The 23,876-nt window shown below is 42.6% G+C and overlaps 1 protein-coding gene across 1 annotated transcript; it reads left to right on the forward strand.

Annotated features, from left to right (window-relative positions):
• Nucleotides 1-250: 250 nt before the first annotated feature.
• LOC120285087 lies at nucleotides 251-23,876 on the forward strand. Its single transcript, XM_039295991.2, has 2 exons — nucleotides 251-1,427; nucleotides 23,485-23,876. Exon 1 carries the CDS (start codon nucleotides 469-471, stop codon nucleotides 1,195-1,197), a length of 729 nt encoding a protein of 242 aa, XP_039151925.1. The 5' UTR covers nucleotides 251-468; the 3' UTR covers nucleotides 1,198-1,427; nucleotides 23,485-23,876.

Consider the following 23,876-nt stretch of genomic DNA (forward strand, 5'->3'; position numbering starts at 1 on the left):
CACATAAAGATACAAATGTATCTGCGCCAGACAGCAAATGGCGTATATAAAATGATTGGACATGAGTCGGTGTAGTAAGTATGTACCAGAGTGTGTATGTGTCGGATTCTCGGGTGGTTGTTTTCACCGTGCTTGTGTCCGTGGAGCGAGTGAGACGGGGCTAATGCGGCCGAAAGAGAGGAAAGATACACGCGCGTTTTATGACCCACCGCGTTGCCTTTTGCCGCCGCTTCTCTTGGCGTTTCATCTTTTGGCATTGGGTCTTCGCTCGGCATTCTCATTCTCATTTCCTTGGCGTTCTCGCAAGTGTTGCCATCGTGGCAGCGCTGCCCGGGTTTACGACCTTCTGGTTGGCGTTCTTTCCTTCCCACTTCTGCCCTTCTGGGGTCTATCGTTGCTCGTTGCTCGATGCTCGATTCTCAGTTTTCAGTTCTCGATGCTCAGTTCTGAGTTCTCTGTTTTTGTGCCATGCTCACCTCGCATCCTCAGAGCCTCACAACCTCGCCGGCATCTCCTCGACAACCACCTCGGTATATCTGTATCTATGTATCTATATATCTGTATCTGCGTCGACTGCGCTGCAACCGAAACGAACGGAACGAACCCAAGCGCGCCTTGTGTCAAAGTGAACAGCAAATATTATTTTTTGGACACTTTGCCATCAGGTCGCCGTCGCGTCGCCCGGAGCTCAAACGACGACTACTTGCTGCCACTCGTCCTGCTCCCCGTTCGGTGGGCATTGTCCTGCGGAGCTCCTGGAGTTCCTGGAGTCGCATTCGAAGTCTGACTGTGGGTACCGGAGCCACGGCCTTTGTCTTCGGCGGCGGCGGCGTTGCACCAATTGTGCACCAATCCGACAACAAAAGCCAAAAACGCTGCAGATGGGAACCCAAAAGTATACGAGAAGTCAACCCAAAGTATATAAAGAAAATGAAAGAAGTGGCTGTAAATCAAAAAGAGCCGGTTCGGCATCGTTTGTTGCCAAAAATACCAAAATTAATTATAATAATGACAAAGAACAAGCAATTTGACCCCGCGTTCGCATCCGCATTCGAATCCGCATCCGCGCGCGTTCGGTTGGCCAATTGTGAATGTGGATTACAAATTCGCGTGTGCGACTTGAGAAAACAATTGGATATGAAAAACCTGGGCAAAAATGTATTTGCCAGCATTTCCGCCTTGCGGTTTGGCAGCTGAAGGGACAGTGAGTGGTGCAGCTTTTGGACCGGCTCCCTTGAGTTTGCGGGGCGTGACTTCAATTAAAGTGATTTGTGGCCTCTGCTTCTGACACACGAGACGTAAATAGCGGCCCTGAATTATGGTGCTGCTAAAATATGTATACTAGAGCATAGTCCTCGGCCCACCAGAGGAACGGAAACCGCCTCAAAGTTTGCTAATTGAAGAGCTCCTTACTTATTTTGTCTCCGGTAAGTAGAAATAAGCTAGAACTAGAACTAAGCCACCTTTCTATTTAAATACACATATTGAGCCTTACGAAATGTTTTTAAACTGGTGTAGCAGTAAACCTAATTTGTAATTTTTTCATTTCGTTAAATAATTTCTGTAAAATTGCAGTGAAAACATGAACTATTGCGTACTGAAAACTTTATGCTTGATATCAATGATTGATCTTTTCTGGCTGAAATCGATATAGCAGTTCTAAAAGTTTGTTATTTAAATTGAATTCCGCAATGCTGTTTATAAGTTTGGGATAATAATATTGAAACTTTAAATTATTCTGTTTAATTTGGCCTTTTTATATCCGCATAAAAAGCATCATGATATCCAAACTAACAACAAATAACTAACAAATTTTCATATAAAAACAGCATTACGGGTTAATTTTTGTACGTGTCACGTATTATTAAAGCTCTTTGTCACCTCACTCCCAATTCTATTTTGGTTTGGAAAGAAATCACTATTTCGGGTTTCTCCAGAAAGGACGCCCGCTCGAATGAATATATTACTGACATTTTCCGGAATTAAAACATTTGAATGTCAGACAGGTAAAAATCGGTTAAAGGGTTCTATTGCTGGACGGAATGATTTATGAAAGTGCGAAAAGAGACCCGCGGTGAGGGTGATGCAAAATGCGGCCAAGATCGGCAGGATTATGCTGATGACAATCCGGCACACGGGCTTGTAGACATAGTTTGAAGGCGTAGAAATTTCTTGACCCAGGGAAAGCGTGAAGGCGGACCATTTATGACCACATCATAAACAGTTTACAGCAGCTCGGGCCTCAAAATATTTTGGTCCGAACAATGGACAGTTCGAGACCGTGGATAATTCCCGGTCGGAGATCCAACAAAAGGGTTTGGAGAAACTAGAGCAGCTCGGCTGGAGATGGGCGATGATGTAACTGCAACATATGGCACTTCCTGCTCTTCGAATCGAAGATCCAATGAATACAAAAATCCCATAATTGATGACGTGTGGAATGCTGTTCTGTCACGATTTAATTGGCCCCTTTTGCACGAACGGGGGAAAGTCATCCACCCACGAAAAGCGCGTGCTGAGACCCCTTCGGCAAATGGCGGCGAAAATTAATGGGAATATGTTTCAGAAGAACATAAATGGAAAGACATGTGTACGGTACACATGAGGGCAATCGTGTCACCACCGCCTACGCTCATTAAATTCGAAGGGCCCAGAGCACCCAGGGATGTGGGTTAGGTTTCTGTTCGTATCGGTTTAAGGGTTTGGTTCCCGGGGACATCTTTCTTATCAGTTCCGCGAAACAGGCGGCCCAAAAATAATGTAATTTATTCCGACACTTTCATAAAAGAGAGGCCAAAACTCTTGGCAACAAAGCAAGACATTATCGCCGCATAATTAATGCCACATGTTGCAATGCGCTGCAGCGAGACAATAAAACGACAGTCGGTCCCTTCATTTTTCCCGGAGCTGGAGCCCTGGTGTTGGAGTCCCGGAGTTGGAGACCGCGGCACCCATGAGATATCATAAAGCCATTCAGCTTTTAATTGCCTGCCTAGACTGTTGTCGTTTCCATATTGAGCGCACCAGCTCATTTGCATAAATTTATCCAAATGAAAATCGGCGACGGAAAAGCCTGAAAATCCTGTCCCTGCCAGTTTTCTCCTTCCACCACTTTTCTCTGTCCGCTTTCGCCACCATTTTCGCTGGCACTGCGCATGTGCCGCACTGCCATCAGAGGCCATTATAAAATGGGCGGAGCCAAGCGCCGTTAGCTCACCACGGGCTTGGCGTGCCGTGGTGAGTTTCGAAACCGACCCTTGTTTCACGCGGCGAGGTGGAAAGGAGACAGACTGAGCTGGAAATTTAATAGAACCCTTAGGATATCGGATGTCCATGACAGTTCCCGGAATATCTAGTGCCCGCATGTCTTTTTAATCTTTTTTTTCCTGAAAATAACTGATAACTAATATTTGTGATTTCAACTCAGCTACTAGCAATTGTATGTGAAATTTAGGTTGTTATAGATATACTTTTTTGTTAAAAATTCTTTTTTCATTAAATACATATATAAATATGCGTCGGCAAACTAAAAATTAACTTACAAATTGAAAACAGGTTATGCTGCTCCCCCAATTTCAAATTTGTAAATTAATATTTTTTTTACAAAGCTTAACAAACGGTGCAGGAAATTAAAGGCACAATTAATACAGAACTTTTGTAAGTTTCCATGTTTGATATTCGTATTAAAATACAAATTGGTTTTATTTTTATCCAAATTTTAACTGGTACATTTAATTTCAAAGGAAAATGTAAACTAAAATGTTAAAAAAAGCTGTTGTTTTGTCTTTCACTCATACATATATTTAAATATAACTTACAAGTTTTTTATAAAGTAAATGATAAATAATCGCTTGTTAACTCCGTTGTTTACCTGTATAATCATTAATCTGTGTTGGTGTTTGATTATGTTGGTTTTGTAAATTAAACTTTTTTAGATTCTATGCTTAAAGACAAAAAAATGATTAGCCGGCTTTGGGACACCAGTGCGTGACCCTTTGCTTTGTACGATGTCCAAATTCTAGTCCTGAATATATAATATTAAAACAAACAAATTCTTCAAATACCATCAACTTTTACTAAAGTACTTGCAGAACTTGTACTCCAGTTATCAAAACATAATTCAAATTTATAATGAAAGTTATTTTAATCAAAATGTTCATGTACAAATCCTTCAGGTCTGAAAACATTTCTAATACGAATTAAACTATAATTTATGAAAAAATTATGACAAACAAAAACATTTTTTATATATGCAAACATTTTTCGTTCATTAGTTGCAATAATATTAAGAATGATTTAGAAAGGTTAATATTGCGAATTTAAATATATGGTAACCTTTTTTATGTGTGAGTTAGTAGGATTTTTAAATATAAAAACTGTTATCTTATTGTGTGTTCAATCGAGCCATCGAAAGTTATCGAACATTTTTTACCCGTTTTGACGCACATGTCCACCGTCGGCGAGCGACATCTGTTGTTGGTGATATGCTTCCTAGTTCTACACAACCAAGGCCAGGTGGCGCTGCAAGGCGGGAATGTGGGAATTTAAAGTACTCTTTCTCTCTTCCTACTTACGAAGCAGAGAATGGAACTCTTCGCTTGCTCACCAACACAAATGCCTTTCACCACTTGCCGCTGTGTGAGTGAGTCTTATTTGAATGTGTTTGTGCTGGTGCTGGTTGGCGTTGACGTCGATTTTGGATTTCTGCTTTCTGAGCAGAAAAATGCCGTAGGAAACATTCCAAAACAGCATTCAAAGTATTGAAGAAAATTCCCTCCAATATGCAGACCAACCAGATTTAGGAACAAGATTCCATCTTATTCCGTAATGAGCTCATATAGATGTTATCTTATCCTTATACTAATTTCTCATTCCGAACATAACAATTTATGGAAGCTATGTCAAACGCACATCCATTTCACAAATTAAAATTGGTTGCTATCGCTTGTTTTTCCAATTGATTTATGGCCCACATAAAAATTTCAACTTGGAAAACTCGGCAAAGGAAACCCGAACACGTGTGCCAAACTATTAGAGCTAGAAAATTTTTGACGGAGAAAATAAATTCTGAATGAGATATTAATTAAACAAATTGTCAGCCGTCGAAGTCGGGAAGCAAAACTATAATTTATATGCCAAAGACTCAGATATTACTTTCAAGTGAGATATGAGGAAGAGGTTCGTTGGAAAAGTCAAGTAGCCGATAAATTTGGATGGCAACGGGTCTGGAATTCTAAAACAAACCAGAAATCAAAACCTCAACTGATTACAAATTGAAATTCCCGGTTCAAGTGCGGCACTTGTCCACGAATCTTTATGGATTCCGCCGCAGGAATGGGGAATTCAAAAATGGATGCCTGTTTTTCGATATCAAAACTTGTTTGACAAATGGCTTCTCTCAATTGCCGATTTCTCAAGTGCACTCTGTTCTGAGATTCTCTTGGAAGGACCCTCGTCAGTGGGCATAATTCGCTTGTCAAATTAATCGAGAGGAAGTCATAAATTCTTAAGTTAATCATATTCGATGCGTTGCCATCTGCACTTGAATATATTTTAGTTTTTTCATATTAATTGCCCCACGCATTGTGACTCCATCTTCTTTTAAAATGCCAAATCCAGGTGTTACGCCTTTACGCTCTCTATCTGATCATCACACACGGTTTTCATTAATTAAGACACTGTGAAATCAATAAAATTAAGAATTCATTTGTGTAAAACAAGAGGTTTTTGGCACAGTGGAAATGACAAAGAAATGCCAATTTTAGCTTGCGAAACTATTGTTTTTTTAACATTAAGAGAATTCTATTGTTAAAATTTACATTTCGTACATTTCGATTTTCGTTAGATGCTTAGAAATTTGAAGTTTATAAATATAATATGTTTATTTAAATGCTATAAACAACTGTAACTTTTAATAATAAAAAGTAGGTTGGTTGATAACTGTAGTATGCTCTCACTAACCACCCCTAGTCAAGCCAATCTTGTAAATTGAACCATGTAATTTGTGGACCACCAGGGGCGATATTTGCTTAAACAAATTTGAGATTTCATCCACAGTGCTACGGACTTGTTTTCTCGTTCGGATCCAATGAAAAACTTGTTTGAGCCATAAATTCGCGTTGATTTACGCGCTTTATCATCGTGAGTTGAATGGCAGCAGAATGATATTATATTTTTTTTTTACAAAATATTGAAAACGGCGAATGGCGGCATGTTGCTCCATTTGCAATACGATCCGCTGGCTCCGCGTTCCCTTCTCTAGCCGCTGGTAATCAAGTTTTATCGGCTGCTTTCGATGATGGTCCTTGGGCCTGGACTCTCGTCCTCCGCTGGAAATCTGTGATTCGCATTATGCGACTGCTGACCTGAAACCCATTAAGTGCCCCACATCAGAAGGCGACCATTATTAGAGTGCTTTCAACCTAATAACACCAATAAAAGCAGTGGCAAACAACGCGACCCACTCTTCTGATCTTGAACCCCCAAGCAAGTGGAGCGCATGAGACACTGTAAACGACTTTTTGCGAAAATTATATGCCAGCTATGGCTGGCGCCCGACGAATATGATTTTATTGTTGGTGTACTCGCTCGACGGGCGGCCATTGCCACGCCCCATTCCACTTCATTACAATTCATTTTGCAAATGTAAAAAGAGCAAAGGAAAAGACATCGCCTTCGAGGAGTGGGCAGAAGTGCACAGAAAAGAAAACTTAAGTATTAATTGCATCTCTTTTCTGGCACATTTTAGGCAGTATTATATTCTCAGAATAATTGCGTCGTTTTGTTTAAATGAAATAATTGCTTAATTAAATGGAGTAAAAATGTTTTGGATTTCTAATTGTTAATACAAAAAGGTTATTCGTATTTTCTTAAAAATAATATTTGATTTTCTCTGTATTTGGGGCATGGCTCAAGTGGAGCTAGATGTGGCGCCGCGCCCACTTAGCAGCAAGCCTCTACAAATAGTGCGCTTCGAATTGCCCCCGACCGCTGGCCAAAGTAAGGCAAATGGCATGAAATGGCCTTTTTCCATTATCCAAATGGAAAACTTACACAAACAGCCAAGAAAATGGTGTCTGCCGAGCGGCGAAAGGAAAGTCAAAGCAAAACTACTCGTGCGCGTCATTTCCATTGCTTTATCAGCCTGAAAATTCGCAACAAAAATAAAACAATCCACGAAATAGAGAGCAGGGAAAACTCATATCGGGCCGCAGTAAAAGCCAATGGAGTCCCTGCGCTTTCCGTTTATGTCTCCATGGGAAAATTGCTCCAATTAGGGTTCACTTTCGTTGAATAGATCTGCGTTATTAATTATGAATGGGGTAGGTAGCTAGAAGAATAATTCCAAGAAAACATAAGTTGTTATTTGGACTAATAATAATTTCATGGTACATGAAATTAGATAAAATTAGCAAAAATAATTGTATAGCTAGGAACAAAAATATGAAAATAACAAGTTTCTTGTACAAATTTTATAAATATTGACTTAAACAATAAGGGCAATTAAAAGCGACTACACCTTACCTGCATTTTGAACTGTTGAGCTGTGAACATAGCGAAATTGTATTTCCTAAGAGCTTGACACTGTTTTTTACAAACATCTAAGACTTCTAACTCGACTTGCTAACCTTCTGAGCAATTAGCTGGCCGTTTGCTGAGTCAAATCACAGAATCGCTGACCCAATTAAGGCAAGGGCAAAAAGAAAGAAATAAAGAGTGACTGGCAAACACAAACAGAGCAGAAGGCTTAAAAGGAAAACGCACCATTAAAAGGCGACAACAGTAAAAAGGCAAATAAAAGAAATGAAATGAGAACAGAAAAGAAAAGAAAGGGAATGTGTCTCGAAATGGGTGAGAAAAAAACCTCTCTGCCCCGCCAGCCTACTGGCTCAAGGTCGCCTGGACAATAATGATGATTTAATGGCATCATAAATAAATTTATGGCTTCAAACACAACCGAACAGCAGACGAACCGAACTAAAAGTGGGTGATCAGCGATCGTAGTGGCCGAACGCGATATTCAAAAGAATCGTCGGTGAAGTGGCCCGGACTTTAAAGGGTTAGCAGGATATGGCCACGTAACATACGCAGTTTATGGCCAATACACACAACACAACGCATGCCAATTCTAGCTCGGCCCTGGAATGAAATTCAAAGTTTATCTGGCAGAACTTGTTAATTCCAAAATGGCATTAACAAACATGTTGACAGTATCCTCCACTGTCATGTGTGTGTGTTAGTGTATCTTTATGGCTCCCCAACCCGTGTATCTGTGTGACTTCAAAAGAATGAGTGTGTGCGTGCCGTGGGTTGCTGCTTTAACCCCTTTTAACCCCAAAGGACTCGGAACTGCTGACGGGGCAAAGACAACTTGGGGAGGTCGCTGTGCAAACAGAGATTAGGTAAACAATGGAATCAGCAAAAAATGCCACCCGCCCATCGAGGAACGAGTTCGCATTCCGGAGGGGCGTGGCTCATCTCGAGCGGAGCAGAGCGACGACTTAATTAAATCGAGTGGCGACGTCCGGGGGCCACAGGGCGGAGCCTTAATCGCTGTCATTAAAAAAATATTGTCAGGTGCTGGAACAAAAAGCTGCATGAGCACCTGCTGCAGCCACAGCCCCTCCGAAATACTTCCACTTCCCGGCAGGAGCAAAAACAGCAACAGCAGCAGGAGCCGGCAATGAATATTAAACGAGGTTTGAGCTCACTTTTAAGTTGGCAGTTTGAGTGTTACGAAATTAACTGAAATCGCACAATGGGTGCTGGTTGAAAAATCAGATTCAGTATGTTAGGAGTTTCTAAATCATAGTTTTCTTAATTATTTGAAGATTATTAAATGTGACTAGTCTAAAGCTATTATTATAGGATATGCATTTATTTATGATAAAAATATAACTTTTTATGAAAATACAGTGACAACATTACTTAAAAGATTTTTTCAATATTATTCGATACCCATGAATACATCTGACATCCAATTCCTCCCATTGTCGGCAATGCGCTGACTTCTGTATGGCTATAAACGTATTCTTTCATTTCCTCCGCGTTGTCATGTAATCGCCTGCATATGCGACGAGGCACGGGCGCAAAATATGGAAAGGCAAGGGTTATCAGGGGGACTAGGCTGGGGGAGCGGTACAGGATGCGCCATTCCAGGGGCTTTCACCTGCGGAGTCAGCGGTTGGCCAAATCCCACACACATGCACACGTTCACTTGCCGGGTATTTGCTACCAAAACAGAAACTTTGTTAGAGGCCGTCGCAGCGGCGTTTACGACTTATTAAGTTGGATAAACGTTTACGATATGAAAATGAGTAGAAATCTTGTGTGGTTAATTAAAAAAGCAGAAGCATAGTCACCCACTCTCACACCAGTCTCCAATTCCTGTGATATAATAAGCGCTGTGAAATGTAACACAAGCCGCAATCCACGAGCCAAGCTGCAGAAATTTATGTGGCACGAGTTTCGGTCTTGTTAATTGTTTTATGATGCCCCCATAAATCCGTGCCCCGGCAGCCGGAGTCCCGTGTTCCGTACTCCCTGTACTCCCCGTTCTCACCTACGCAACAGCATACGTCGAGCTGCTCGTAAATTACACACGGGACAGGCATTACGGCAAATAGGCAAATGCGCCCCGGGCCGCCCGTTCAACATCATTCAGCGGCTTTGGCCATGCTACCCGAAAAACTAAAAAACAGATCCGTTCAAATCCTGCGTCAATCGTCGCCCCTCCGAAAGCAGCCCGCTTACATAAACTAGTCGAAAAGATAGATGTAGCTCCACATCAGCTCCAGCCACGCCCAAGAAGCCACCGCACTGTGCATGCGTTGTGGCGGCCGACGGATGTGTATCTGTGTATCTGTCAGATACTCTGGCTCCGACGGCAATGGCAACGCACGGCAGCCATGGAAAATGGAATGGCACGGGGAGGGGTAACAGGGAAACGGGTCGGCCATCGAGATGCGACCAAGAACGAGAAACCACCACCACCGAATGCTGCTCTACTTTTAGCCACATTCAGCGACTACGAGCGGCAGAGAGTTTTCACAAGGGGGTGAGTTTTCATAGCTAGCGAGGGTGCACTGAAAAATAATAGAGCCACACATTATATCAGCATTTGTAGGAATTCCTTCATTTATTACAATATGAGTAAATCATTTTAAGATCATTTACAAACTTATTGATTTTATAATACTTTATTTTAATTTAACAAAAATTCAAATTTGTATTTTGAGTCGTCATTTTGTGTTTGGCATTTTCTAGATAATAATGTATCGAGGTCATTTGGTTGACATTGACTCTGAAAACTGAACATATACAGATATTTTTAAGTGTAGAACATGCAAGTAGTGTTTTTACTGCAATAAAAAAATTAAGTATGGGGGCCAGCAGTTATTGAATATTGCCTTCCAACGATAATATCATAAAACTTGTGTTGTTTTAAATTAATTGGTAAATACATTTTATTTCTGTTTAATGGTCTAATGAAATGTCAAGTCACACCTTCAGTGTTTTTCATACATTTTAATAAGCTATTACTCAAAATCTGAAATTAAGCATTCACAACAGGAAATAAAGATTTTACGATTAGGAAACAAATTTTGGGATGGGCTTTAATTTTTGTTAATTAATTTCACTTGTGCTTAAAAGAATTTATACATATCTTTGTATTAAAGGCAAGTTATTCAAGAATTCTTAACGTTTCCTTTCTGAAATTTCTGGGGAAATTACTTGCGGTTAATAAACTCGCCCTTTTAGTTAGGCCGGAAACTTTTCCCATTCAACTTTTTGCCAGGATTCCGATGCCCCGAAATGGTCCATTTTTTATTAACTGCTGATGGAAGCCGCAACATAGCCAACATCCGACTAGCGAACTAGCCGGAAAGAAGAATATTTCGCTTTTTTGGGTCTTACATTAACGCCTGTTTTTTGTGGATTTTTGTGGGATCCGCTTTAATTCGTGTGGTTCTGCTCTGGTAGTCGGCTGTTCTGTTATGAATCTTTAATGAAATTGGCACGGCACGAGTTTCAGATTGTACTCTGATTACTAAAAATCATACTCTGCCTTACATTAGATACATTAGATTTTTAAAGAAAAATTTACAAAAATTCTTACCTTTATGTCCTATTTAAATATAAGTATACGAATATACAAGTAAAAGTGTAATTTTTTAACCCATTTTGATGGTACATGTATTATTTATTTTTCCTTTTTTTTCAAGTCATAATTATACATGTTGAATTATAAAATCGTTTCAGTAGAGTATCCAAACTTCGCCACACTCATCGTTATTCTCCGTTTACAATTTTGTCGACTCACCATTTAGATGGTTTTTTTTGGGCCTGTAGGGCCTTGATTTGGATTCGAGTCAGCCGAGGAGGACGCTGTGTGTGGCATTTTCTTTTAAATTTGTTGTTTTAAAAAGTTTTTCTTGTAGCTTAAAATTTTGATGAGCCGTGTTATCAAAAGCAACTTTTTGTGGACTTCGGCGCGGGCTAAATGATTTTGTTGTTTCCCCTCTGGCCAACGTTGTGGTGGTTATTTATTTATATATATTTTAAGGAAGGGTGCTCGGGTCTAGAAAAGAATGTCCAATTTGGGTCTGACGCACGCCGAGTGGGAATATTATCCGGACTTAATGAGATTACCTGCCGGCTGTAAATTTTTGTATACATAATTTTTGCGTTCGCACCTTTTGGCCTTCCTTCGTCATTGGCTTTCCGAACTGAACTTTACAGTTTTCGCCACGACATTTCAATTAAGTTCGCCCGCCCCCAAATGCAGGGCGTATAAAATCCGGAGCCAAATTTGCTCACGTCGCAGCTTCTGCAGAGTTTTATGCTCGCCTCTGATTCCCGAATAGGATTGCTCTGGTCCGCCGGTCTGCGATGCATATCGCATCTAATCTTGCATCTAATAAGCATTTTCAATCAACTTTTATGCTGCGCTGTAAAACGTAATCGACCTTACCGTCACGCCCACTCCCGATTTTTCCCAGGAGTTCATGCAGGCATGCTAACGTACGTCGAACAATAACTTAATCCGTAAATTTTATTTTTAAAATCCCTAAAACCGCTCCTGGGATTTATCCGGCGATGGCAGAGCGATAAATTGAAACCCAACTCCCCGAATCCGTCCCCCATTCCCGTTTCCATCTCCTGCACGTGAGGAGCTCACATTTGGGCATACAAGAAGTTCATGGAGTTAGTCGGGGTCACCACTCGTATCCACTTACCCGTCTAGTGGGCCTTCTTCACGTGGATTTCCGCCCATTTCGGCCTATTAGATGGGCGTGCACTTTAAGGGAAAATCATTTGGTCCGTGAAAAATGGCGGAAAATGGGAACAGTGGGGTACATTTTAAAATAAGTGGACAGCTTTCCATATAATTCACGCAAATAGAATACGGTTGAAATCTAAATGAGTTGATCAAAATTACTTATAAAAAGTTTTCATTTATTATTTCCTAATATCTAGGAACAGTACATTTCAAGAAAACAAATTTTGAAAACGATTTCATATTTGAAAATGTTAGAAATAGCTCCACCGTGCACGCTGTTGGCAATTGAGACTTCCGACCCCCGATGGCATTTAGGAATAACCTGAGCAGCAATTTAGCCAAAATTCCGTGGGCTGACTCAACGAAATCTAAAGTGGGCGGAAGTGGATGGGGAAACGGGATGGAGGCAAAGGGTATTTTTAAAAATCGAAGACCATTTTGTTGTACTTTTTATCCCTTTCACCAATTTGATGCGTTCCATTTGATTATTTGCGTGCGTGATGGGCCCGAAAAAGAAAAGGAAACCCAAATGTATGCCGGAGCCACCACAAGTGGCTGCTGCTCACCCTCACGTCCTCTCCATCATCATCGATCCAGATACAGATCCACTTCCAGCTCCGTGTTTATCCTCTCGAAGGCAGCCACTTGAGTTGGCATCGCGTTGCGCTCCGTTGCCCGTAATAACACGCTTTGATAATTTTCATGGCCGCCTACCGCCATGCCCCAATCACAATCTCGCGTCCAATTTTGAGTCCCGGTCCCGAGAACTCCTTCTTCTCCTACTCCACCTCCGGCTGCGGATGGGCTTCGTTAAACTTTATTTGAATTTATACCCGCATTGGCTCCAGCTTCGAGCCCCAAATTTCGGTCTATCAAAATTCAGGACATGCCTGGCCGGTTCGCTTATCCTTTCGCTCGTTGCCGTACGTATCCATTTTGCTTGGTTAATGGACATGAAAATTAAACCGAAAATCCACCTCCATCTTCGTCCAGCACCTCGCACACCTTTCCACTTTTAGAAAACAGTCACTAGTATTAATCAGAGGTTCATTACTCTACTTTATTAACGCAGACTAACTAATTTTTATTCACTTTCTTACCAGAATGCAAAATATTGTGAGCTCTGATCTAAACAATGTATTTGCAAATAGTGAATATATTACATGTTTTTTCGCTGTGCACTGATTTTATGCCTTCGTGCTGCCATTTTGGTCCTAGATTTAATGTGAAATTTAAAGAAGGGCGGGCGGGGATTACAGAATACCGATACCGGGGCAATAAAATAAATATGCCATTGCCATACCGACTGCATAATATTCAGTTCGCCATTCGCAGCTGTGCAGAAATGCAAATTGCAGGCGGACGGGCAGAAAGTTAGAAGCGAGCTCACGGTGACAATTACCATATAAACGGATATTTATCGACGCTGCCAACCGAATGCGACAATTGGCGCGGCCTTCCCCCTGCCCCTTCCCCATCCCCATCCCAATCCCCACCACCCTACCGCACATTTATGGCAGCGCTTTGCGATTTTATGGGTTTATAATGCACGTCGCTGATTATCGCGCATGATATGCGAATTAAATTTTTACAATTTGCCAAATGCAAATGTACACTCAGCGGCCAAGTCGGACGCCATTGGCCATACTCGCGAACGGACGGACGGACAGACCGTCGAACGGACGGACGGCTTTAACCCTCCGCTTAACGGCCATCGCTATCCATTTTAATGAACCCGGCTCGGTTCGATCGATCGGAAAGGGACGGAGCGCAGACAAACGAATTTCAATAATGATTCAATTTTAATTCGAGCGCGACTCGCGGCTCTGCGACTGCGCCTTTTAATGGGAATCGAATGCAATCGGCTAAGCGCTCAATTAGCGGGACATTCGCTTCTATAAGCGGTCTGCGCCAATCGCTTCTCACATATCAAAGGGTTGCGATAATGGCGAAGTGGGCCCATTCCAGAGTCAGTGGGGGCAGCGCGTGATGGGGTTCTGAAATGCGGGCAGCTGATGTAACGCTCACCCCACTGGCGGGGATTATTGACTCAGAATCAGAGTGCCGGCATTGCTGACATCAAGTGTTGTAATATCTAAACGAGAACTCCATTTATTTAATGTGATTTTTGAAACAACAAAGTTCGTCATGGGAGAAAAACTTACACTTTAGATGTGAATTCAGTTGTCAATAAACCTTTTCTATGTGTCAGGTAAAAATCGAAGTATAATTGATAGCTAAGTTTTTTAAATTTCGCTAAAAATGTTTATCAAAAGGTACAAAATCATGTTCAATTCAACTTGTTCAACATTTTCTCTGAATTTAGTTTCCCACCCCGTGCTGCATTTAATTCTTGGCAAACGTAAATCCCTTTAGCACGTCAGCAAGTTTGTAGACTAGCGTCATCTCGTTGTTTTCATTTCCGGGAGCCACCGCAGTTGGTAATTTTACAACGAATTTTGATGGCCGCTCGCATCCCATGTAATATTTTCAGAAAAACCAAACTCAATATTCAGGGCACAGCGAAAATTTCAATATTTTGCTTTTGTTGTTTTCAATTTACGAACATTGAACATCAGCGAAACGTGTCGCATTCGCGTGGATTTCATTTATGGCAAACAGAACAGAATGGGACTGAAAGTTATGATATGCCAGCGTCTAGAAGGGGAATGGGGGATATGATTTTGTGGGACTGGGAAGGGCTATATGCACGGACTGCACGGACCCAGAGATTCAACATACATATTCAGTCACAGTCGCAGATACAGATACAGATACTGCCGGCCCACACATGTCTGGATGCGAATAAGGAATGGGAATATACATATATGTACATAAATTTTAAATTTTGTTTTCTCATTTTCCCCCGCTGTAAAGCCAAATACATGTGTTCCCATTCCCACTCTCACTCCCCCGTGTCCGTGCATATCATGATTCCTGCAAATAAGCGAATGAGAAACGTAAAAAACATCCACACCGAACCAAAAAAAAAAAAAAGAAAAAAATAAGCTTAAATGCGAATAAGCAAATCGAAACGAATAAGCAGCGACTGCGACAGCGGAGGAAATATTGTTATTGCTCATGCGACATGCATAAGCAAAGAGCTCCGACCCGTCCCAGCTCTCGTCCGAGTCCAGGTCCCAATGCCCAAGTTCCCAGTTCCCAGTGCCAAGTGGCAAGTGGCAGACCAACCGGAGCGAGGCAGAACCCCGTACACGCGGTGTCTACAGAGCTGCAACTTGTGCGGCGGTCCCAAAACCGCCGGCGGGGAAAAGACAGTGGATCAAAGTAAAGGATTCGGTAGAATATTTAAAATATTGTTAAAAATATGAGTGCTTCTTACTCAAAAGTAGTCGAAGTTTGGCCAAGGGTCATACAACCGTGTGATTTTTGTACAGACCATTCACTATGTATATCCCATTTATATGATTTCCAATAAACATAATTATGAGGAGCAGCAACTGATTTATCCCACTGTGCGTCTCGGATGCGACCCGTGGGCTCCTGGCTTGTGGAGAACGGGTGCGGAAAGCGGCGGAGGTGGCAACGAGCACTTGGAGAGTTCGTCACATGCAAACAACGACAATGACACACCGCGGGGATATAGAGATTGTTTGGGGGCGGAGGAGCCCAGGGATCAGGAGATAGCGAAAGGCGAATCAGCAGCGTGATGAAAAGGGGCGTTGGGGCGGAGATGGAACTTTCGGACGCCCAGTGGCAGGCTGGGTTTGCGTCAGCCCGTGTCGTCGCCATCGCCATCGCACCATCGTTGACAAATGTTGGAAAAACAAATTTTAATACTTGTTTTCTCGCTGTTTTTCCCTTTTTTTTTTGTTTTTATTCCCGTTGCCTGGCCGGGTTTATTTTGCTGTTTTATTTTTCACAGCACTGCAAAATATGCCACCGTGTGTGCACGCCGTGGAGTTGGGGATATAGCTGGCGGATAGTGTCTCTGCTTCCTTGCCCAGAGATATTCCGAGATATTAGTCATAAAACGGGAACACAAATATATATAAATTCATTTGGGCATGCACCACCCAGCTACACAGCTACCCAACCACCTCTACGTGTCGCTCCACCATTCCCGGAGTTATGAAGATGGCGGCCAGGTCGTGTCGGATTTTTATACGAGCGACACTCTCCGCGTCCTCCATCAAATTGGAAACCTAATTTTCTAGGGTAATCCGCCCCAGCAGCCGTACCTACATGCAAACATAAATTATGCAGATCCTGCAAACGTGCTTAGATGACATTTTCCCGGGGACGAGATGGTGCGTCCATAAAGGTGGCACAAGCACACATATCCTCTGGTTTTTGGGGGAATCATTTACGTAATGCTGCCCAGAATACTACCAGCATCAACCGACGCCAACTGCATAAAAAGTTTTCCGCGCAAATAGCAAAACGCTCAGAAGGACACGGGACACGAAATGGACACGGATACGGTTGCCCGAGTCCTTATTCCTTGGCTCGTTTATATGCTGCTCGGCTGCCCGGCTGGCCGGCATGTCCAGCCATTTGGCTTATCCTTGATGAAACTAATCCCAACTTTGCCATTTTTATATGCATGTATTTCTGCGAGTGGCCCACAAAAAAGTTTTTTGCCCAATCTTTTTACGACTTCATTTGACAGCATCCAACAAGCTCCGGCGCAAAAGAAACGAGAGCAGCATGAAAAGTAATAAGTCACCGAGTCACGACAAATGCCACGCCCACCCGCCACCGCCCATGCCCAATGCACACACATCTATGTACGTATGTGCGTATGTATGTCTTCCTGTTTTGTCAACGACATCTAACTCTCCTTCAACCCGCAGATCTCCGGCTTGCCCACTATCTTGGTTTTATTTTTGCTATTGATTTGCCAGTGGGTTTGACACTATTTAACAAGTGTGGGTCTACAGATATAGAGCAATTCTGGATAATCTGTTTAAATCAGTTCGGAATTATATTGGCCTAGAAAGTTCGGCCAATGGGTTGAGCTAGCTGAAAAATTTTAATTCAATTGTTTCATACTCTTCAACTGTTTGCTTCTCAGATTTTGTTGTTCAGTGTCAAGCTTAAACTCATCACTGGGTTCGGCAGCTCCTTTGGCTGCAGCTGTAAATGATTTCATTGGAGCCCCTCCTTAAACCAGCTAAACTTTTTTATATGCGCTTAGCCAACTGGCGCCTCTGGTCGAGTTCCCGCTGCAACTCATCCTTGTCATCCGTTCCGTTCCAAGCCGACGTTCTAGCCACTCCCGAGCTGGCTTCTCGCTGCTGCTGCTGCTGGTGGGGCTGCTGCTGCAGCAATTTCGCGCTGGTTGCATTTCCAGTTTTGTTGCCACGACGCTTAAAACGCGAACAAGGACTGGCGCAGGGATATGTTGGCTAAAACGGGGGAAATCGGGGCAGGAAGAGGACCTCGTAAAAGCCACAGATCGCTGACAGCACTGTTGGAGCCAAGCGAATTTCGCCGCGAATTATTGGGCAAAGCAATTCCAGCTGCCAAGGAAGCGTGGCGAAATGTTGCCAACGAAAGCGAGCCCTTTGCAATGTTGCACTGCGAAAAACTCAATATCGAGGGGCCGGGTCATATTAAAATCACAAACCTCCTGGTCACCAACTCTGTGGTTCAAATAAAGCGAGGGCATTCGGATGCCCCATTCCTCAAACAAAAAGCACTTGTCAAGATGTCGTACTCTCCCCATTGCCAGTGCTGATTAAATTCCAAGTAAATTTGCTGGAAACTCGCCGAGTTTCCCCAATGGTCTTGGCAATTAAGAGGCCTTTAATTGAGGACCGGGTCCCCTTGGAGCATATTCTCCGATTCGCCACTGTGTATTTACATATGCGCTCTGTTCGCATCGTAAACTTTCTTATGGGAGTTTCTAGTTTTGGCTCAGCATCAAGAATCCTGAAAGATGCGAAAAGTTCAAAACTATTTGAATCTCTGTGCCATAAAAAGTGGGGGACCAAATGATTGCCCAGCTCTGTCTCCCCTGTCTCGCAATTAATATCCCCCGTCCTGTCACCACGAAATCCAAAGGCTCTTGGCCAAGGTAACAGCAGTAGCTGGCCATCCTCGTTCCGATAGAATGTGCTTAGGCATTCGGCCTATGCCGCTTTCTAATTGAACTGTCACCTCCTGCTCCACCGCCCTTTTTTATTTAGCCCTGCCATAAAGTTCGGCTCCACGCCCCTGGAGCAAACAAAGTTTCCTTTCATTTCTTGTGCAGTAAATAAATTGAAACGAATTCAATTGGCAGCGCAATGTTTACAGACATCGAAGGCAAACAAATAAACAAGCTGGCTACGGACTGAAATCGACATGATGTTGACAAACGAAAGATAAACAAATTCAAAAGTCGGCCCGCTCCATCCAACCTCTTCAGTTATCAATGTCAGCCATTGGCGCCCCAGACTTCTATGTATGTATATGTATACATATGTATTTCGTACTCGAACTGACCGTTATTCATCATCGTCCAACATCAACTCCCTTTGGCTTTGGTGCAATAAGCTGTTTGTTTTAACGGCGCTCCACGTTGTTTTTGGACCGAGCCTCTCCACCGGCGGGCATAAACAAAAATAATGGCACTGGATTCCCCTCAACGGACAAACGGAACGGGCAGCGCAACGGACAGAGCTCGTGGAAAGAAAATACCATAACGTCATAGCCGACAACTACGACTTCATAAATTCGACTGGCGTATTTATTTATAATAATTTATTTCAATAACAACGCCGGCCATTCATTCCCATACCCATCCATCTTTTTCTGGCCGCGTTTTCCCTTGTGACTTCATCTTGTGCCTGCGTTATTTGTATGGGCCCGCCTTGTGCTTGAGTCGTTAAGAGGCGGAGGACTGAATGCATAAGTATTCGAATATCAATTTATGCATCTCAAGAATCGGGGAGCAGGCATATTTTTACAGGTTTGGATGGGCAGCTCTGTTTCGGGGGAAAGTGTTTTTTGAGGGCAACGAAAAGCGGGCTGTGAAATTGATTTTAAAGCGCTTAGTTTGCCCCAAACTCTATCCCAAATTTCGATCTTTGACGCTTGTGTTCACGTTCATTTAATGGAAATCCCAAAGACATCTCCAATTATCAAGCTGATTATGAACATTAGTTTAGTATTTATTATGGTCAGTTTAGCTGAGAGAAAACGTTGTTTAAATTTACATTTTTGTTATACAAAATAGATTTGTGGGGAGAAATCATATTGAACACTTTGGTTTGTAAAGAAAATCAAAGTTGTTTATTTTCTATTTAAAGGTAAATGAACAAGATTCTAACAATAGCTGGGGTTGGGAATTTACAAAATGTAAATTCTAAGCTCAGAATGACTAAGATCCATTCGAGTAATGTACTTCATTTTTTTCTGTAGGAATGCCTCCCCTTCTCACTTAAGCTTGACGGATCCAACTACAGGTAATTCCATTTCTTCTTACGCTCCTGTAACATGAAATGGAAATTCGCGCTGTGAAGAGAAGGCGGTTGGTCTGTTTCCCACCCCACATTTCGCCCCACTCGACCTTCCGTCGCCTCCAGTTTTTGTGCAAGTAATTTACAGAATAGAATTCTTGATTAAATTGGAGTACATTTCGTGTTTCGCCCCCTTTGGCTCACCGGCGACCATCTTTTCATTTACCTGGATGTGTGCATGGGATGGGGGGAAAAAATGTGAAAGCCAGGGAGTGAGCTGTTAAGGAGGGTGGACCCCATTCCGCCCTCTGAGCACTGCGCATATAAAACGGAGCCGACGTCAGAGCCGTTTGAAGAATATTTGCTGCATATTCAAGGCACCGAAAGCCCTTTGCCGCCCCTTCATCATCTGGCCTTTGGCAAATCCACGACCGCCCTTTGCTTTTGGCCCCTTTTTTCCTTACCTGAGTTGGCTGAAACATGCGAAACTTATTTTGCAAGTTTTATGTCGTCGTCGAGAAGCAGCTTTTATTTTTTCGCCTTTCTTTTCTTGTTTTCTCCTTTACATCACATTTTTTGCCCTTTTTCAGTTTTTCACATTTGGCTCTCTGGCTTAAATTACAAATACACTGGAATTAACTCGACAAACAGTGGGGAAGAAGGATCCTTTAAATTACATTTTCATTTGTTCTTAGTACAATGATTTATTAAGAACGAGAGAGAGAGAAAGTTCTTTTTATCTGAGGAATCGTTTCAGAAATGTTTCATAATATGTTTGCTATGAATTTTAAGATCTCAATGGTAATTTCGCGCGGTGTAGCGCATGCATAAAATCGTTTGCGAAAAAACTTAGAAACCCAGCGCGATTCAGGCGAGCAAGAAGGATCCAAGAGGCTCCATAGCCACACCCACCGGCGGGCACATCCACATCCATGGCCACATCCACGCCCCCGGCTCAAATTGCATGGCAAGATGCCATCGCCATTTGGCTGGCTGAATCGCTGGCAGACGATGGCAACGGCCATGCCGATGTAGCTGGAGATGGCGATGGGAACCCAAGCATAAAATAGAATTTCTAACCAGCGAGCAGCGACTTAAAGCATTCCCATTTCATGGATTAAATGAGTTCAAGTCGGGAGCGAGGGAGAAAGAACGGGTTTATCTTGGGCCCCAGCCTCGCATAACTCAAGGCCCGTTATGAGCCCCAGCGACTGAATCGAGAAACATATTCGATACGTTACAGAAAAACTGAGCCACACAGAGAAAAAATACAGAAATTTAGGAACAGAACCCAGTTTAAATACGTTGGATAAAAATCTTTTATTTTAAAATACATTACATAAACGTACATACAGTACAGTATATATAGAACATAGTTCTTGATTATCTTAAGAAGGGGACATCCATGTAACGAGTAAATTTCCTTTAAATGTATAATAGGATATAACAGATGAGAAACGTTTTTTTCTGTGCACCAAAGGGTATGAGAAGGGCCTAGGAACTAGCATTGATAATGTGTAGGAGCGAAGGAGTGCGGATAGTTTCAGGCTGTTATGTTATCCAGAACGAGTTGCGCGCACCAAATACGCAGCGGGATAAACGACCTCGAGGGGCAACCACTGCAACTGCGGCACAAAGACGTTTGTTATGGTCATTAATACTTTTATTGGCCCTGAGCGAGCGAGGGAATCCTGTCGCTCCAGTTAAGGCCGTGAAATATGAAATTTGAATCCTGAATCCCGACTGCCGGTTTGCGAAGGTCAGTCGGCAGCAATAAATTTGATCGAACTGCTCTCGTTTTCGTCTGAAATCTGTTCCAGGGTCGTGTTGGCTTGACCTCTTTTTTTTACGGCCTATCGCTGTTATGTGAGGACATTATGGAATCCCTGGGAATCCGCCGTGGATCGAACTCTTTGCCCAGCTGGAAACCGGGTTGCCAAGTGTCCGGACAGCTCTAGCTCCACATAAAGTGATGCGATTAATGCACAACGTGCTCGAACTCTGAACTCATCATCATAAAATCGGGCCAACGACAACTACACACGCCTCGGTGGGCGGTGGGCGGTGCTAGTCCCGAGCCAAATTAGTGTGATTTCAGATGAGACCGGCATAACCCCATCCAACACACTGCCATTCACTGGGCTCCGATAATAGCAATGAAGTAGAAAATCCCGAAAAGCTCTGAAGCGCATAATGATGAGAAGATGGGTACGGGGAATCAAAATCGTTGGGATGGGGACGCATGTCAATGCGAGGGAGGATGGGTCCGGAATAATGCCCGGCATCTGAAATGCCAACGAAACGGAAAACTAATTCCGCCGTTTGTGACTCAAATGACAGGCCAAAAACAAAAGAGAGTTGGGGGCGTTAAATGCCTTCTACTCTACACAGTGGCACGGATTGGGGGGAAACTTAATTAGCTTAAAACCATTTCGCAGTGTTTCTAGAGCCGAAGCTGTTATTTCCTTATAAATTAATTTAGAAACTTCTAAAGAAAGCATTAATAATACAAAAGTCCACTTGTGACGGCATTTCTTAGGTCATTGTTAATACATAAAAATTTGATTTAGCAGCGGGTGGGTAGCATAGTATAATTTTATTTAACCCCGGTGTAATTCCTAGTATATGTTAAAGCTATCGTTTTTATGGATATTTTTTGTATTAATATAATATTTTAATAGTCTCATTCATTAGTTCTAACGTGTATTTTACCATTTTCCAATAATAATTTTTGATTTACGCCAGACTGTTAAATGGAAAAATTATTAAGTTGGTGAAACTGTGAGTATAAATCCACTGTATCTCACTTCTCCATGGCCTGTTTCCCAACCAAAGGCACGTCTCGGCTGGGACTTTTCTATTGGGATAAACGATTTCCAATAAAAATAAGGCTTTGCTAGTGCGGCTGAAACTCGGGCAGGCCCAGGAATCCAGGCAATCTCGATCCCAATTCCAGCTCCCAGGTCCAAGCTTGATGCTATCGCGTTCGATTGTTGACGGGCGTACTAGGGAATTTACTCGTGGTGGAGGTCGAGGTGGCGCATGATGGGGCATTAAATTGTATTAAAATGCGCAACGCACACACACTCCCCACCCACACCTACTACTCCCCCTTGGGAGCCGCCTCACGCCCCCCAAAAGTGTTCCCTGATCGCCTCGACTAAAAGGCGGCATTTATTTTTAGTTGCCGCCGGTGAGCGTGGCCAAAAGTCTAGGAAACTTGGGCCAGGGAAATGTGGGGACGATGTCGGATTCCTGAGCAAATGGTATTTTATTTATTTTTATTGGCAAATGTCAACGAGGCGTCGTTGCCTTTGTTTGACAGCGATGGAAATCTCATTGGACACTTTTGATTCCGGCAAGGGTCCTCGTCTCTCTGTTTATTGCCATCCCGAAGAAATAGTTTTGCTAATGTGTTTCGGTCTGCCATTAAAACTAAATGCTGATTTATTTTAAATTGGATTCGACTCAAGTTTAAAGTTTAAAGGGGAAAAGAATAAAGATGTATTAAATCTACTCATTCGGATTACAATAATACATTTTAAGGAATTTTACTTTTTTACGCAATCTAAAAAATTAAATCAAATAAAACAGCCTTATAAATGAGCTTATATAAAAATATTTTGTTTTTTAAGATTTTACAAACGTATCTATTTATGCACAATTTTAAAGTCTTAACTGCCATCCTATTATTTGCTATTATTTTTCCCAAGAACACCCGTTTCGTTTGTAAGTTATAGATCCAATTTCTTTCTATAATTAAATAAAACTAAAATTATCATTTCTTTTCAGCCCCGAAAATGCCCAACAAAATGCCGTCGGCGGAATCGAAAATGTCGGCAATTCGGATTCCCGGCGAAGAGGCAGTGGATTTAATGGAGCCCCATGATGGCCGAGCTGAAAATAAAGAAGAAGAGGCGAGACAGCGGCAGCCATCATGGATGTGAAAGAGAGCGTGCTCTTCGCCTCTCTCGCTCGCGCTCGTGCCTACGGCAGTCCGGTATTCCACAGCGGCCATGCTCGCTCCATGCTGCTCTGCTCGCCACTCACCTGCGACGTCGTCTGTTGTGAAGTTCTTGCGACGTGAGCGACCGAAACTCGGGGCCCCGAAAATCCAGAGGCCCAAAAAAACAGGATTGTGAGCGAGCGAGGGGGCGGAGGAATTTCTACGAGGTTTCTGCGAC

The sequence above is a fragment of the Drosophila simulans genome, chromosome 3R, assembly GCF_016746395.2.
Source record: "Drosophila simulans strain w501 chromosome 3R, Prin_Dsim_3.1, whole genome shotgun sequence".
Taxonomy (NCBI): Eukaryota; Metazoa; Arthropoda; class Insecta; order Diptera; family Drosophilidae; genus Drosophila; species Drosophila simulans.

Excerpts from the sequence above, each read along its gene's own strand:
- LOC120285087 (XM_039295991.2), top strand. The coding sequence starts at position 469 with ATGCTCACCTCGCATCCTCAGAGCCTCACAACCTCGCCGGCATCTCCT.